At 31.1% G+C, this 17,253-nt stretch overlaps 1 protein-coding gene across 1 annotated transcript in view; it reads right to left on the bottom strand.

The window, feature by feature from the left end:
* Positions 1 to 755: 755 nt before the first annotated feature.
* The window catches only part of LOC148938641 (tRNA (adenine(58)-N(1))-methyltransferase non-catalytic subunit TRM6-like), a 42,239-nt gene continuing 25,741 nt past the window's right edge, over positions 756 to 17,253 (bottom strand). Inside the window, exon 5 of the mRNA XM_089107645.1 lies at positions 756 to 1,149. Coding sequence (XP_088963771.1) covers positions 756 to 1,149 — 394 coding nt within the window. The remainder of the gene's footprint in view (positions 1,150 to 17,253) is intronic.

Genomic DNA, 17,253 nt, shown 5'->3' with positions numbered 1-17,253 from the left:
GTAAATGCATCATCTAGGAGACCATATACCATACTTTCACGATCACCGGTAAAAAGCGCGTGAGTATCAGTAAAGTCAGCACTCATGGGACAGTTAGAATCACCTAATATTACACAAGACAATCTTTCTAATCGGATTTTGCTGAGACATTCAGCTAATTTACGTAAACTTAGCGAAAATTCGGAATGAGATGCGTCATCACGATAGTCGGTTGGCATGTATACGTTCACAACAACAAAATTACACACTTGAACCGCTAGAATGTTTTGCGTTGAAAAAAACAACTTTGATTCAACATCATTATTAATATACGTCACGAGTCCCCCGGAGGGCCTTCCTTGGTCCTTTTTTCTGACTGCAGGAACAACATACATGTTATTAGCACGGAAAATGTCCAGTTGACCTACAGAAATAGGAAGAGCAAAGTGCTCTTGGATACACACAATTTGATTGCTTTTTAGCATTTCACAAAATATTGTGTGCCTTTCTGCGAAATTCCCATTCATATTCCAAGATAAAATGTTCATTGAGTAGCACGGGCAAGCCTATTAGCTTTTGAGTCTGCGTTTGCAGGTTTATTTGCCGAGCAACGGACGCTGTAGCAAGAATGTCCACTAGTGTTGCAGCTTATGCAAAAAAAGCGGTTGTTTACAGGGATTGAGACGATCAGATGTATGTTCTACGTATCCACATCTGGAACATTTGGGCTGATTGGTGCACTCGGATGCTAAATGACCGACTGTATGACACGAGTATCATCGTCTTGGAGTGAACACGAATACTTCGGCGGGTAGTTTTTCGTAGTGCACTTTAATGGAGTTGCGGACGAAGATTTCGAGCTCGTGTCGCGACTCAAAATAAACTTTGAACGCACGAGAGGATCCACATTGCATAACTTTTGTAGCACGGGGGATAAGTTCGTGCAATGACTGCTCATTCAGGTCTTCAGGGACGCGCTTGAGTACACCAATATAGCTCGGTGAGCGTACGGACGCAGTAACATCATATTTATCACTTTTCAGTGTTGAGGCAATTGTATCAGCAGTTTTCTTAGATTTCACCACTAGTTTCCATTCACCCTTCAGTTTACGAAGCTCACTTATGTCCTCGCTGTTCGGACATACCTGGTCAATAAATTCCTTTCGCGCACTAGGTGTATTTAAGTTGTCAGGTAAGTTTTTGAGGACAACAGCGTAACTGGGCCGGAGGGGGGGGGCTCCTCCGCGGGGTCGCTCGGTTTCCAAGTCCGTGGCCGATTTTGTGCCATTTCGTATAGTCCATCGACCTTACGCTTGTTTTCGTTGAGCCGACAGATAGCTGTCGCTGAGGTGGATTCCCCGACAGTAGGAACAGAGCATGGCGTTAGGATCACAAAGGTAGGAATCAGCTTTTTATCGCGATTTGCAGCTTGGTTAAACCATCTGCACATATCTATTACGTTCTCATCCTCCTTCTTACTATGCTTAATCAGCCGGGTCTCGATTTTTAGCTCCTTATGCAGTACAGCTTTAGCTTCAATAATTTGCTCAAGAGTGAAAAAACTCAAGGCAGTTGCCGTGATCACCTCTATTTTCAGTCCATCATTCATGACACGTGTTAAAAAGTTCAGTACCGGATTGATAATAAGCTTTTCACCTTTATCGATTTTCTCCGACATTGCACTCGGATGCCAAAGAATAGTCCAAAACTCAGTCCGTGGGCGTGCTAATAAGCGAAGGAAGCGTAGTTTCTCGCTACCTGATCCCCGCAGTTTAAGGGAGTCACACTCCCGGCAGGTACAACGGCCCTGGTGTGTGTACCTTAATTGGGTAGTCAATAAGGGGGCTTGGAGGAGGAACGTACGGGAGGTGTTCTTGAAAACCTCCAGTTAAGGAATTTGGACAATAACTATTACAATGATGATATCGTTTTGTACTTCCAAGCTTTTCTACTTCAGAAGTGAAACCAAAAGCAGGGGCGTCGTTTGAGAAGGGAAAGGGGGGAGAGGACAGTTACCCCCCCCCCCTCAATAATTTTTTGAAAATAGTGTTATATAGCCCATGGTCGAAGACTATCGGGATATGAACCCTTTATTGTCCCCCCCCAGTAGAGAGGGAGGTGCTACTTCGAACAGGACCACGTGGTTTATGGTTTTCTCACTGAGAATGAAAAAACAGGAACTTTCTCACTTGAAAAAACAGGAATTTTCTCACTTTGATGGATGTTTTCTTGGACGGTTATGTGTGTTGGTCAATTTATTTGATGTTTTTCATGGATGTCAACAGCAGTTCATGTCTGTTTTATGGTTTTTGTCAGTGAGAATTTGAAAAACAGGAACTTTCTCACTTTAATGGATGTCAACAGCAATTTATTTCTGTTTTTTGTTTTTTGTCAGTGAGAATTTGAAAAACAACGACGAGTACAGCAATTTATTGATGTTTTATGGTTTTTGTCCCTGAGAATGGAAAAACATGTATTTTCTCCCATTAATGAATGTCAACAGCAATTTATGTCTGTGACCTAAAGTCAGTCAATAAACAAATTGTTTCCGGGCAAAGTTTAATAATGTCGGACAGGTACTGTCAATCATTAATCAAATTGTTTCCAGGCGAAGTTTATTTATGTCTGACAGGTGATGTCAAGATTGATTGATATGTCACGAAAGGGGAATTAATTTGTTGTTTCTAAGGGGAATTATTGATTCACGAAAGGGGAATTAATTTGTTGTTTCCAAAGAGAATTGTTCCCAAGTGAATGTTTATTAATATCTTTGGAGTTCTTTCAAGAGAATTGTTTCCGGGTGAATGTTTTGATCTTAGCAATGAAGAGATTGATTCACGAAAGGGTTTCCAAATAATTTCAAATGTGGCAGCGCAGAGATGCCAAAAACAAAGGGGCCACGCTGAAATTACGTATAGGGATTATTTGGGCGAAACTGTTTTAGACATTTTAGGGAATTATTTCGGCGAAACAGTTAGAGACATTTTAAAAGATAATTTTAGAAGAGGTTTTAGAAAAAGATTTGAGGGTGAAACTCTGTGGTCGTTATAATACACAAGTTCCATTTGAACAGTGTCATGAGGTCCCCTACCCCAACCCCAATGGGTCCTCAAACCCCACGGGTCCTCATACCCCCCCCCAACCCCGAAGGAAGCCCCCGGACCTCAAAGATCCCCCAGGCTCCCAAAGGGTCCCCGGACCCCCAATGTTATGGTATGATATGTTTATGTTATGTTATGCTATATTATGTTATGTCATGTTATGATTATATTATGTTATTTTATGTTATGTTATGCTATGTTATGTTATGTTAGGCTATGTTATGCTATGTTATGCTATCTTATGCTATGCTATGCTGTGTTATGTTAAACAATTCTAGGTTATGTTATGTTATGCTATGCAATGTTATGTTATGATATGCCATGTTTTGATATGTTATGCTATGTTATGCTATTTTATGTTATGCTAAGTTATGCTATGTTACGCTATACTATGCTACGTTATGTTATGATATGTTATGTTATGTTACGTTATTCTATGTTATGTTATGTTATGTTATGCTATGTTATGTTATGTTATGTTATGCTATGTTATGCTATGTTATGTTATGTTATGCTATGTTATGTTATGTTATGTTATGCTATGTTATGTTATGCTATGCTATGTTATGCTATGTTTTGTTATGTTATGTTATGCTATGTTATATTATGTTATGCTATGTCATGTTATGTTATGTTATGTTATGTTATACCTTTCAAAAGACATTTCAGAGCAAGGTCCTTTCTTAATGTCCCTTCTAAACATGGTTCACTTTGTCACAGTTACATTCTCTTGATTTTTCAAAGTTCATTTTGAATTTCTTTCGTTGAAATGCAAGAGTTGGAATATTTCAGTAGTGTTTTGTCGTAGTTTACCTTGTCACAGTTACATTCTCTTGATTTTTAAAAGTTCATTTCGAATTTCTTTCATTGAAATGCAAGAGAGTTAAAAGTTTAGAGTTTTTTAGCTTAGAGTCTTAGCTTAGAGTTTTTGTTAGAGTTCTAGTTTAGTTTAGTTTTAGTTAAGAGTTTAGAGTTTTTAGCTTAGAGTCTTAGCTTAGAGTTTTATTCAGAGTTCTAGTTTGGTTTAGTTTAGATACAGTTCGGAATTTAGAGTTTTAGCTTTGAGTCATAGCTTAGAAGTTTACTTAAAGTTGTAGTTTGTTTAAGTTTTAGTTAAGAGTTTCGAGTTTTAGCTTAGAGTATTCGCTTTGAGTTGTTGTTAGAGTTTTAGTTTATTTTAGTTTTAGTTAATAGTTTCGAGTCTCAGCTTAGTCTTAGCTTAGAGTTTTTGTTAGAGTTCTAGTTTATTCTAGATATAGTTAAGAGTTTGGAGTTTTACCTTAGAGACCTAGCATAGAGTTTTAGTTTAGTTTTAGTTAAGAGTTAGAGTTTTTTACCTTAGATTCTTAGCTTAGAGTTTTTGTTAGAGTTCTAGTTTAGTTTGATTTTAGTTAAGAGTTTGATTTTTCACCTTTGAGTTTCTGTTAGAGTTCTAGTTTAGTTTAGCTTTAGTTAAGAGTTTGGTGTTTTACCTTAGAGTCTTAGCTTAGAGTTTTAGTTAGAGTTCTAGTTTAGTTTAGTTTTAGTTAAGAGTTTAGAATTTTAGCTTAGAGTCTTAGCTTAGAGCTTTTGTTAGAGCCCTAGTTTATTTTAGTTTTAGTTAAGAGTTTAGAGTTTTTAGCTTAGAGTCTTAGCTTAGAGTTTTTGTTGAAGTTCTAGTTTAGTTTAGTTTTAGTTAATAGTTTAGAGTTTTAGCGTAGAGTCTTAGCTTAAAGTTTTTTTTAGAGTTGAAGTTTAGTTTAGTAATAGTTGAGAGTTTAAAGCTTTAGCTTAGAGTTTTTGTTAGAGTTCTACTTTAGTTTAGATATAGTTAAGAGTTTGGAGTTTTACATTAGAGACTTTGCATAGAGTTTTAGTTTAGTTTAGCTTTAGTTAAGAGTTTGGTGTTTTACCATAGAGTCTTAGCTTCGAGTTTTAGTTAGAGTTCTAGTTTAGTTTAGTTTTAGTTAAGAGTTTATAATTTTAGCTTGGAGTCTTAGCTTAGAGTTTTTGTTAGAGTTCTAGTTTATTTTAGTTTTAGTCAAGAGTTTAGAGTTTTTATCTTAGATTCTTAGCTTAGAGTTTTTGTTTAAGTTCTAGTTTAGTTTAGCTTTATTAAAGATTTTAGAGTTTTATATTGGTTTTAGATTAGAGGTTTTTTTAGAGTTGAAGTTTAGTTTATTAATAGTTGAGAGATTTGTGTTTTAGCTTAGAGTTTTTGTTAGAGTTCTACTTTAGTTTAGATATAGTTAAGAGTTTGGAGTTTTACCTTAGAGACTTAGCTTAGAATTTTTAGTTTAGTTTAGATTTAGTTAAGAGTTTAGAGTTTTTTAGCTTAGAGTCTTAGCTTAGAGTTTTTTTAGGGTTCTAGTTTGGTTTAGTTTTAGTTAAGAGTATGGTGTTTTACCTTAGAGTCATAGCTTAGAGTTTTAGTTAGAGTTCCAGTTTAGTTTAGTTTTAGTTAAGAGTTTAGAGTTTTAGCTTAGAGTCTCAGCTTAGAGTTTTTGTTAGAGTTCTAGTTTAGTTTACATAAAGTTAAGAGTTTGGAGTTTTACCTTAGAGACTTAGCTTATAGTTTTAGTTTAGTTTTAGTTAAGAGTTAGAGTTTTTTTTAGCTTAGAGTCTTAGCTTAGAGTTTTTGTTAGAGTTCTAGTTTAGTGTAATTTTAGTTAAGAGTTTGATTTTTCACCTTTGTGTTTCAGTTAGAGTTCTAGTTTAGTTTAGTTTTAATTAAGAGTTTGGTATTTTACCTTAGAGTCTTAGTTTAGAGTTTTAGTTAGAGTTCTAGTTTAGTTTGGTTTTAGTTAAGAGTTTGGAATTTTACCTTAGAGTCTTAGCTTAAGAGTTTTTGTTAGAGCTCTAGTTTATTTTAGTTTTAGTTAAGAGTTTTTAGCTTAGAGTTTTTGTCGAAGTTCTAGTTTAGTTTAGTTTTAGTTAATAGTTTAGAGTTTTAGCGTAGAGTCTTAGCTTAAAGTTTTTGTTAGAGTTGAAGTTTAGTTTAGTAATAGTTGAGGGTTTGGTGTTTTAGCTTAGAGTTTTTGTTAGAGTTCTAGTTTAGTTTAGTTTTAGTTAAGAGTTTAGAGTTTTTAGCTTAGAGTCTTAGCTTATTGTTTTTGTTGAAGTTCTAGTTTAGTTTAGTTTTAGTTAAAAGTTTAGAGTTTTAGCTTAGAGTCTTAGCTTAGAGTTTTTTAGAGTTCTAGTTTAGTTTAGTTTTAGTTAAGAGTTTGGTGTTTCACCTTAGAGTCATAGCTTAGAGTTTTAGTTAGAGTTCTAGTTTAGTTTAGTCTTAATTAAGAGTTTAGAATTTTGGCTTAGAGTCTTAGCTTAGAGTTTTTTTTAAAGTTATAGTTTAGTAAAGTTATAGTAAAGAGTATAGAGTTTTATCTTAGAGTTTGAGCTTAGTGTTTTGGTTTCGGTTCTAGTTTTGTTTAGTTTTAGTTAAGAGTTTAGAGTTTTAGAATAAATTCATGGATTAGAGTGTTTTTTAAAGTTGAATTTTAGTTTATTAATACTTAAGAGTTTTACATTAGAGTCTTAGATTAGAGTTTTTGTTAGAGTTCTAGTTTAGTTTAGTTATAGTTAAGAGTTTGATTTTTTACCTTTCAGTTTAAGTTAGAGTTTTAGTTTAGTTTTAGTTAAGAGTTTAGTGTTTTACCATAGAGTCTTAGCTTAGAGTTTTAGTTAGAGTTCTAGTTTAGTTTAGTTTTAGTTAAGAGTTTAGAAATTTAGCTTAGAGTCTTAGCTTAGAGTTTTAGTTAGAGTTCTAGTTTAGTTTAGTTTTAGTTAAGAGTTTAGAGTTTTTACCATAGAGTCTTAGCTTAGAGTTTTAGTTAGAGTTAAAGTTTAGTTTAGTTACAGTTAAGTAATTTAGAGTTTTAGCTTAGAGTGTTAGCTTAGAGTTTTACTTAAAGTTGTAGTTTAGTTTAGTAATAGTTAAGAGTTTCGAGTTTTAGCTTAGAGTCCTAGCTTAGAGTTTTTGTTAGAGTTCTAGTTTAGTTTAGTTTTAGTTAAGAGTTTAGAGTTTTACCTTAAAGTCTTAGATAAAGTTTTAGTATGTGTTTTAGTTTAGTTTATTTATAGTTAATAAATTAGAGTTTTATCTTAGAATCGCAGCTTAGAGTTTTAGTTAAAGTTATAGTTTAGTAAAGTTATATAGTTAGGAGTTTAGAGTGTTACCTTAGAGTCATAGATTAAAGTTTTAGTTAGAGTTCTGGTTTAGTTTAATTTTAGTTAAGAGTTTGATGTTTTACCTTTGAGTTTCAGTTAGAATTCTAGTTTAGTTTACTTTTAGTTAAGAGTTTGGATTTTTACCATAAAATCTTAGCTTAGAGTTTTAGTTAGAGTTCTAGTTTAGTTTAGTTTTAGTTAAGAGTTTAGAATTTTAGCTTAGAGTTTTACCGTAGAGTTTTAGTTAGAGTTCTAGTTTAGTTTTAGTTAAGAGTTTAGAGTTTTTAGCTTAGAGTTTTAGCTTAGAGTTATTGTTGAAGTTTTATTTTAGTTTAGTTTTAGTTAATAGTTTAGAGTTTTAGCTTAGAGTCTTAGCTTATAGTTTCTATTAGAGTTGAAGTTTAGTTAAGTAATAGTTAAGATTTTAGAGTTTTAGCTTAGAGTCCTAGCTTAGAGTTTTTGTTAGAGTTCTAGTTTAGTTTAGATATAGTTAAGTGTTGGGAGTTTTACCTTCGAGACTTAGCTTAGAGTTTTAGTTTAGGTTAGTTTTAGTTAAGAGTTTCGAGTTTTTTAGCTTATAGTCTTAGCTTAGAGTTTTTGTTAGAGTTCTAGTTTAGTTTTAGTTAAGAGTTGGTGTTTTACCTTAGAGACTTATCCTAGAGTTTTATTCAAAGTTTTAGTTTAGTTAAGTTTTAGTTACGAGTTTAGAATTTTACCTTATAGTCTTAGCTTAGAGTTTTAGTTAGAGTTCTAGTTTAGTTTAGTTTTAGTTAAGAGTTTAGAGTTTTTAGCTTAGAGTCTTAGCTTAGAGTTTATATTGAAGCTCTAGTCTAGTTTAGTTTTAGTTAAGAGTTTTTAGTTTTAGCTTAGAGTCTTAGCTTAGAGTTTTAGTTAGAGTTAAAGTTTAGTTTAGTTACAGTTAAGAATTTAGAGTTTTAGCTTAGAGTCATAGCTTAGAGTTTTAATTAAAGTTATAGTTTGGTTAAGGTTTATTTAAGAGTTTCGAGTTTTAGCTGAGTCTTAGCTTAGAGTTTTTGTTAGAGTCCTAGTTTAGCTTAGTTTTAGTTAAAAGTTTAGAGTTTTACCTTAGAGTCATAGCTTAGAGTTTTTGTTAGAGTTCTAGTTTAGTTTAATTTTAGTTAAGAGTTTGATGTTTTACCTTTGAGTTTCAGTTAGAGTTCTAGTTTAGTTTACTTTTAGTTAAGAGTTTGGTGTTTTACCAAAGAGTCTTATCTTAGAGTTTTAGTTAGAGTTCTAGTTTAGTTTAGTTTTAGTTAAGAGTTTAGAAATTTAGCATAGAGTCTTAGCATAGAGTTTTTGTTAGAGTTCTAGTTTATTTTAGTTTTAGTTAAAAGTCTAGAGTTTTTAGCTTAGAGTCTTAGCATAGAGTTTTTGTTGAAGTTCTAGTTTAGTTTTATTTAATAGTTTAGAGTTTTAGCTTAGAGTCTTAGCTTAGAGTTTTGTTAGAGTTGAAGTTTAGTTTAGTAATAGTTAAGATTTTAGAGTTTTAGCTTAGAGTCCTAGCTTAGAGTTTTTGTTAGAGTTCTAGTTTAGTTTAGATATAGATAAGTGTTTGGAGTTTTACCCTCGAGACTTAGCTTAGAGTTTTAGTTTAGTTTAGTTTTAGTTAAGAGTTTAGAGTTTTTTAGCTTGGAGTTTTAGCTAAGAGTTTTTGTTAGAGTTCTAGTTTAGTTTAGTTTTAGTTAAGAGGTTGGTGTTTTACCATAGAGTCATAGCTTAGAGTTTTAGTTAGAGATTTAGTTTAGTTTAGTTTTAGTTAAGAGTTTAGAGTTTTAGCTTAGAGTCTTAGCTTAGAGTTTTTGTTAGAATTCTAGTTTAGTTAAGTTTTAGTTAAGAGTTTAGAGTTTTTAGCTTAGAGTCATAGCTTAGAGTTTATGTTGAAGCTCTAGTCTAGTTTAGTTAAGAGTTTTTAGTTTTAGCTTAGATTCTTAGCTTAGAGCTTTTGTTAGAGTTTTAGTTTAGTTTAGTTTTAGTTAAGAGTTTAGAGTTCTAGCTTAGAGTCTTAGCTTAGAGTTATAGTTAGAGTTGAAGTTTAGTTTAGTTATAGTTAAGAGTTTAGATTTTTTAGCTTAGAGTCGTAGTTTAGAGTTTTTGTTAGTGTTTTAGTTTAGTTTAGTTAAGAGTTTACAGGTTTATCATAGAGTCATAGCTTAGAGTTTTTGTTGAAGTTGAAGTTTAGTTTAGTCATAGTTAAGAATTTAGATTTTTTAGCTTAGAGTCTTAGCTTAGAGTTTTAATTAGAGTTCTAGTTTAGTTTAGTCTTAGTTAAGAGTTTAGAGTTTTATCTCAGAGTCTTAGCTTAGATTTTTTGTTGAAGTTCTAATTTAGTTTAGTTAAGAGTTTAGAGTTCTACTATAGAGTCTTAGCTTACAGTTTTACTTAGAGTTGAAGTTTAGTTTAGTTATAGATAAGGGTTTAGAGTTTTAGCTTGGAGTCTTAGCTTAGAGTTTTAGTTAGAGTTCTAGCTTGGTTTAGTTTTAGTTAAGAGTTTAGAGTTTTACCTTAAAGTCAAAGCTTAGAGTTTAGTTACAGTTCTAGTGTAGTTTTAGTTAAGAGTTTTGAGTTTTACCTTAAAGTTTTAGATTAGAGTTTTAGTTAGGGTTGAAGTTTCGTAAAGTTTAGTTATATTTAAGAGTTTATAGTTTTAGCTTAGAGTCTTAGCTTAGAGTTTTAGTTAGAGTTATTGTTTAGTTTAGTTTTAGTTAATAGTTAGAGCTTAGAGGTTTAGCCTAGAATCTTAGCTTAGAGATTTAGTTAGAGTTGAAGTTTACTCTAAACTAGCATAACTACAAATTCCACAAAATTGCATAGAAATACCATAACCATAGGTTAGATTAGGTTAGGTCATAGGTTAGGTTTCTCCACGTTTAAGTTAGGTTAGATTAGGTTAGCTTATCTTGAGCGCTCATGATAAGCTAACCTAATATAACCTAACTTAAACGTGGAGAAACCTAACCTCTAACCTAACCTAATCTAACCTATGGTTATGGTATTTCTATGCAATTTTGTGGAATTTGTAGTTATGCTAGTTCATACTAAACTTCAACTCTAAATCTCTAAGCTAAGATTCTAGGCTAATCCTCTAATCTATAACTCTTAACTAAAACTAAACTAAACAATAACTCTAACTAAAACTCTAAGCTAAGACTCTAAGCTAAAACTATAAACTCTTAACTATAACTAAACTATACGAAACTTCAACCCTAACTAAAACTCTAATCTAAAACTTTAAGGTAAAACTCAAAACTCTTAACTAAAACTACACTAGAACTCTAACTAAACTCTAAGCTTTGACTTTAATGTAAAACTCTAAACTCTTAACTAAAACTAAACCAAGCTAGAACTCTAACTAAAACTCTAAGCTAAGACTCCTAGCTAAAACTCTAAACCCTTAACTATAACTAAACTAAACTTCAACTCTAAGTAAAACTGTAAGCTAAGACTCTATAGTAGAACTCTAAACTCTTAACTAAACTAAACTAGAACTTCAACAAGAACTCTAAGCTAAGACTCTAAGATAAAACTATAAAATATTAGCTAAACCCATAATAAACTATAACTATAATTAAAACTCTAAGCTAAGACTCTAAGCTAAAACCTCTAAATCCTCAACTATGACTAAACTAAACTTCTAATTCTACAAAGACTCTAAGCTATGATCCTATGATAAAACTCTAAACTCTTAAATGAACTAAACTAGAACTCTAACACAAACTCTAAACTACGAATCTAAGCTAAAAACTCTAAATTCTTAACTATAACTAAACTAAACTTCAACTCTAACAAAAATTCTAAGCTAAGACTCTAAGCTAAAACTCTAAACTCTTAACTAAAACTAAACTAAACTAAAACTCTAACAAAAGCTCTAAGCTAAGACTCTAAGCTAAAACTAAAAACTCTTAACTAAACTAGACTAGAGCTTCAACAAAAACTCTAAGCTAAGACTCTAATCTAAAAACTCTAAACTCTTAACTAATACTAAAATAAACTAGAACTCTAACTAAAACTCTAGGGTAATAATCTAAGATAAAATTCTAAAATCTGACCTAAAACTAAACTAAACTAGAACACTAACTAAAACTCTAAGCTAAGATTTTATGGTAAAACACCAAACTCTTAAGTAACAGTAAACTAAACTAGAACTCTAACTGAAACTCAAAGGTAAAACATCAAACTCTTAACTAAAATTAAACTAAACTAGAATTCTAACAAAAACTCTAAGCTATGACTCCAAGGTAAAACTTTAAACTTTTAACTAAAACTAAACTAAACTAGGACTCTAACAAAAACTCTAAGCTAATACTCAGATAAAACTCGAAACTCTTAAATAAACCTTAACCAAGCTATAACTTTAAGTAAAACTCTAATCTACGACTCTAAGCTAAAAATTTAAATTCTTAAATGTAGCTAAACTAAACTTTAACTCTAACTAAAACTCTAAGCTAAGACTCTAAGCTAAAACTAAAAACTCTTAACTAAAACTAAACTAGAGTAGAGCTTCAACATAAACTCTAAGCTAAAAACTCTAAACTCTTGACTAAAACTTAACTAAACTAGAACTCTAACAAAAACTCTAGGCTAAGACTCTAATCTAAAATTCTAAACTCTTAACTAAAACTAAACTAAACTAAAACTCTAAATAAAACTCTAAGCTATGACTCTAAGGTAAAACACCAACCTCTTAACTAAAACTAAACTAAACTAGAACTCTAACAAAAACTCTAAGCTAAGACTCTAAGCTAAAAAACTCGAAGCTATAAACTATAACCAACCTAAACTAAACCTCTAAGCAAAGTCTCTAATTTAAGACTCTCAGCACATAACTATATCTAAACTAAACTATAAATCTAATAAAAACTCTAAGCTAGGACTCTAAGCTAAAACTCTAAAATCTTAACTATTACTAAACTAAAGTTCAACTCTAACAGAAACTCTAAGCTAAGACTCTAATATAAAACTCTAAACTATTAACTAAAACTAAACTAAACTAGAACTTCAACAAAAACTCTAAGCTAAGACTCTAAGCTAAAAACTCTAAACTCTTAACTAAAACTAAAATAAACTAGAACTCTAACAAAAACTCTAGGCTAAGACTCTAAGCTAAATTTCTAAACTCTTACCTAAAACTAAACTAAACTAGAACTCTAACTAAAACTCTAAGCTAAGATTTTATGGTAAAACTCCAAACTCTTAACTAAAAGTAAACTAAACTAGAACTCTAACTGAAACTCAATGGTAAATCATCAAACTCTTAACTAAAATTAAACTAAACTAGAACTCTAACAAAAACTCTAAGCTATGACTCCAAGGTAACACTCTAAACTCTTTACTATAACTTTACTAAACTATAACTTTAACTAAAACTCTAAGCTATGACTCTAAGCTAAAAATCTAAACTATTAACTAAAACTAAACTAAACTAGAACTCTTACTAAAACTTTAGCTAAGACTTTAAGGTAAAACTCTAAACTCTTAACTAAAACTAAACTAAACTAGAACTCTAACAAAAACTCTAAGCTAGGACTCTAAGCTAAAACTCGAAACTCTTAACTATTACTAAACTAAACTTCAACTTTAAGTAAAACTCTAAGCTAAAACTCTAAATTCTTTACTGTAACTAAATTAAACTTTAACTCTAACAACAACTCTAAGCTAAAACTATAAGGTAAACACTAAAATCTTAACCAAAACTAAACTAAACTAGAACTCTAACTAAAACTCTATTCTAAGACTATAAACTAAATTTCTAAACTCTTAACTAAAACTAAACTAAGCTAGAACTCTAACTAAAACTCTAAGCTAAGACTCTGTGGTAAAACACCAAACTCTTAACTAAAACCTAATTAAAACTCTAACTTAAACTCAAAGTTAAAACATCAAACTCTTAACTATATCTAAACTAAACTAGAACTCTAACAAAAACTCTAAGCTAAGACTCTAATGTAAAACTCTAAACTCTTAAGTATTACTAAACTAAACTTCAACTTTAACAAAAACTCTAAGCAAAGACTCTAAGCTAAAACTCTAAACTCTTAACTAAAACCAAACTAAACTAGAACTTCAACAAAAACAATAAGCTAAGACTCTAAGCTAAAAACTCTAAACTCCTTACTATAACTTTACTAAACTATAACTCTAACAAAAACTCTAAGCTAAGACTCTAAGCTAAAATTCTAAACTCTTAATTAAAACTAAACTAAACTAGAACTCTAACTAAAACTCTAAGCTATGACTCTAAGGTAAAACACCAAACTCTGAAATAAAATTAAACTAAACTAGAACTCTAAAAAACTCTAAGCTAAGACTCTAAGCTAAAACTCCAAACTCTTAAAACTAAACTAAACTAGAACTTCAACAAAAACAATAAGCTAAGACTCTAAGCTAAAAACTCTAAACTCTTAACTAAAACTAAACTCAACTAGAACTCTAACAAAAACTCTAAGCTAAAACACCAAACTCTCAACTATTACTAAACTAAACTTTAACTCTAACAAAAAACTTTAAGCTAAGACTCTACGCTAAAAGTCTAAACTATTAACTAAAACTAAACTAAACCAGAACTTCAACAAATACTCTAAGCTAAAACCCTAAGCTAAAAACTCTAAACTCTTAACCAAAACTAAACTAAACTAAAACTCTAATCTACGTCTCTAAGGTAAAACTCCAAACTCTTAACTATATCTAAACTAAAGTAGAACTCTAACAAAATCTCTAAGCTAAAGCTTCAAACTCTCAACTATTACTAAACTAAACTTCAACTCTAAAAAAAACTTTAAGCTAAGACTCCACGCTAAAACTCTAAACTATTAACTAAAACTAAACTAAACTAGAACTTCAACAAAAACTCTAAGCTAAGACTCTAAGCTAAAAACTCTAAACTCTTAACTAAAACTAAAATAAACTAGAGCTCTAACAAAAACTATAAGCTGAGACTCTAAGCTAAAATTCTAGACTCTTAACTAAAACTAAACTAAACTAGAACTCTAACTAAAACTCTAAGCTAAGACGCTATGGTAAAACACCAAACTCTTAACTAAAACTAAACTAAACTAAAACTCTAAGCTAAGTCTCTAAAGTAAAACTCCAAACTCTTAACTATATCTAAACTAAAGTAGAACTCTAACAAAAACTCTAAGCTAAAACTCTAAACTCTCAACTATTACTAAACTAAACTTCAACTCTAACAAAAACTTTATGCTAAGACTCTACGCTAAAACTCTAAACTATTAACTAAAACTAAACTAAACTAGAACTTCAACAAAAACTCTAAGCTAAGACTCTAAGCTAAAAACTCTAAACTCTTAACTAAAACTAAAATAAACTAGAGCTCTAACAAAAACTCTAAGCTAAGACTCTAAGCTAAAATTCCAATATCTTAACTAAAACTAAACTAAACTAGAACTCTAACTAAAACTCTAAGCTAAGACTCTAAGGTAAAACACCAAACTCTTAACTAAAACTAAACTAAGCTAGAACTCTAACTGAAACTCAAAGGTGAAAAATCAAACTCTTAACTAAAATCAAACTAAACTAGAACTCTAACAAAAACTCTAAGCTAAAATTCTAAGCTAAAAAACTCTAAACTCTTAACTAAAACTAAACTAAAACTCTAATCTAATTCTCTAATGTAAAAATCCAAACTCTTAACTTAATATAAACTACAATAGAAATCTAACAAAAACTCTAAGCTAAGACTCTAAGCTGAGACTCGAAACTCTTAACTAAAACTAAACTAAACTAAAACTCTAACAAAAAACTCTGAGCTAAGACTCTAAGCTAAAATTCAAAACTCCTAACTAAAACTTAAACAAACTACAACTTTAAGTAAACTTCTAAGCTATGACTCTAAGCTAAAACTCTAAATTCCGAACTGTATCTAAACTAAACCAAACTAGAACTCTGAATAAAACTCTAAGCTAAGACTCTAAGCTAAAAACTCTAAACTCTTAACTAAAACTAAACTAAACTAGAACTCTAACAAAAACTCTAAGCTAAGACTCTAAGCTAAAAAACTCTAAACTTTTAACTCTCTTGCATTTCAATGAAAGAAATTCGAAATGAACTTTTAAAAATCAAGAGAATGTAACTGTGACAGGGTAAACTACGACAAAACACTACTGAAATATTCCAACTCATGCATTTCAACGAAAGAAATTCAAAATGAACATTGAAAAATCAAGAGAATGTAACTGTCACAAGTTAAACCACAACAAAACACTACTGAAATATTCTAACCCTTGCATTTCAATGAAAGAAATTCAAAATAAACTTTGAAAAATCAAGAAAATGTAACTGTGACAAAGTAAACCATGTTTAGATGGGACATTAGGAAAGGAACTTGCTCTGAAATGTCTTTTGAAAGGTATAACATAACATAACATAACATAACATAACATAGCATAACATAACACAACAGAGCATAACATAACATAACATAACATAGCATAGCATAACATAGCATAGCATAACATAACATAGCATAACATAACATAACATAACATAGCATAACATAACATAGCATAACATAGCATAACATAACATAACATAACATAGCATAACATAACATAACATAACATAACCTAACCTAACCTAATCTAGTATAACATAACATAACCTAACATAACGAAACATAACCAAGCATAACATAACATAATATAACATAACATAACATAGCATAACATAACATAACATAGCATAACATAACATAACATAGCATAATATAACATAACATAACATATCATAATTTAGCATAACATAACATAACATAACATAGCATAACATAGCACAACATAACATAACATAACATAGCATAGCATAGCATAACATAACATAATATAGTATAACATAACATAACATAACATAACATAGCATAACATAACATAACATAACATAACATTGGGGGTCCAGGGACCCTTTGGGAGCCTGGGGGATCTTTGAGGTCTGGGGGCCTCCTTCGGGGTTGGGGTGGGGTATGAGGACCCGTGGGGTATGAGGACCCATTGGGGTTGTGGTAGGGGACCTCATGACACTGTTCAAATGGAACTTGTGTATTTTAACGACCACGGAGTTTCTCCCTCAAATCTTTTTCTAAAACCTCTTCTAAAATCATCTTTTAAAATGTCTCTAACTGTTTCGCCGAAATAATTCCCTAAAATGTCTAAAACGGTTTCGGCCAAATAATTCCTAAACGTAATTTCTGCGTGGCCCCTTTGTTTTTGGCATCTCTGCGCTGTCACATTTGAAATTATTTGGAAACCCTTTCGTGAATCAATCTCTTCATTGCTAAGATCAAAACATTCACCCGGAAACAATTCTCTTGAAAGAACTCCAAAGATATTAATAAACATTCGCTTGGGAACAATTCTCTTTGGAAACAACAAATTAATTCCCCTTTCGTGAATCAATAATTCCCCTTAGAAACAACAAATTAATTCCCCTTTCGTGACATATCAATTAATCTTGACATCACCTGTCAGACCTTATTAAACTTCGCCTGGAAACAATTTGATTAATGATTGACAGTACCTGTCAGACATTATTAAACTTTGCCCGGAAACAATTTGATTATTGACTGACTTTAGGTCACAGACATAAATTGCTGTTGACATTCATTAATGGGATAAAATACATTTTTTTCCATTCTCACGGACAAAAGCCTTAAAACATCTATAAAGTGCTATACTCGTCGTTGTTTTTCAAATTATCACTGACAAAAACAATAAAACAGACATAAATTGCTGTCTAAATCTATCAAAGTGAGAAAGTTACTGTTTTTAAAATTATCACTGACAAAAACCATAAAACAGACATGAACTGCTGTTGACATCCATGAAAAACATCAAATAAATTGGCCAACACACATAACCGTCCAAGAAAACATCCATCAAAGTGAGAAAATTCCTGTTTTTTCAAGTGAGAAAGTTCCTGTTTTTTTATTCTCAGTGAGAAAACCATAAACCACGTGGTCCTGTTCGGAGTAGCACCTCCCTCTCTACTTCCCCCCCCC

This window comes from Artemia sp. Qi Xiang Cuo, unplaced genomic scaffold, assembly GCF_049724085.1.
Source record: "Artemia sp. Qi Xiang Cuo unplaced genomic scaffold, ASM4972408v1 HiC_scaffold_3062, whole genome shotgun sequence".
NCBI classification, from domain to species: domain Eukaryota; kingdom Metazoa; phylum Arthropoda; class Branchiopoda; order Anostraca; family Artemiidae; genus Artemia; species Artemia sp. Qi Xiang Cuo.
Note: the sequence above shows the minus strand (reverse complement) of the source record. Positions and strands in the feature narration are given on the sequence as shown.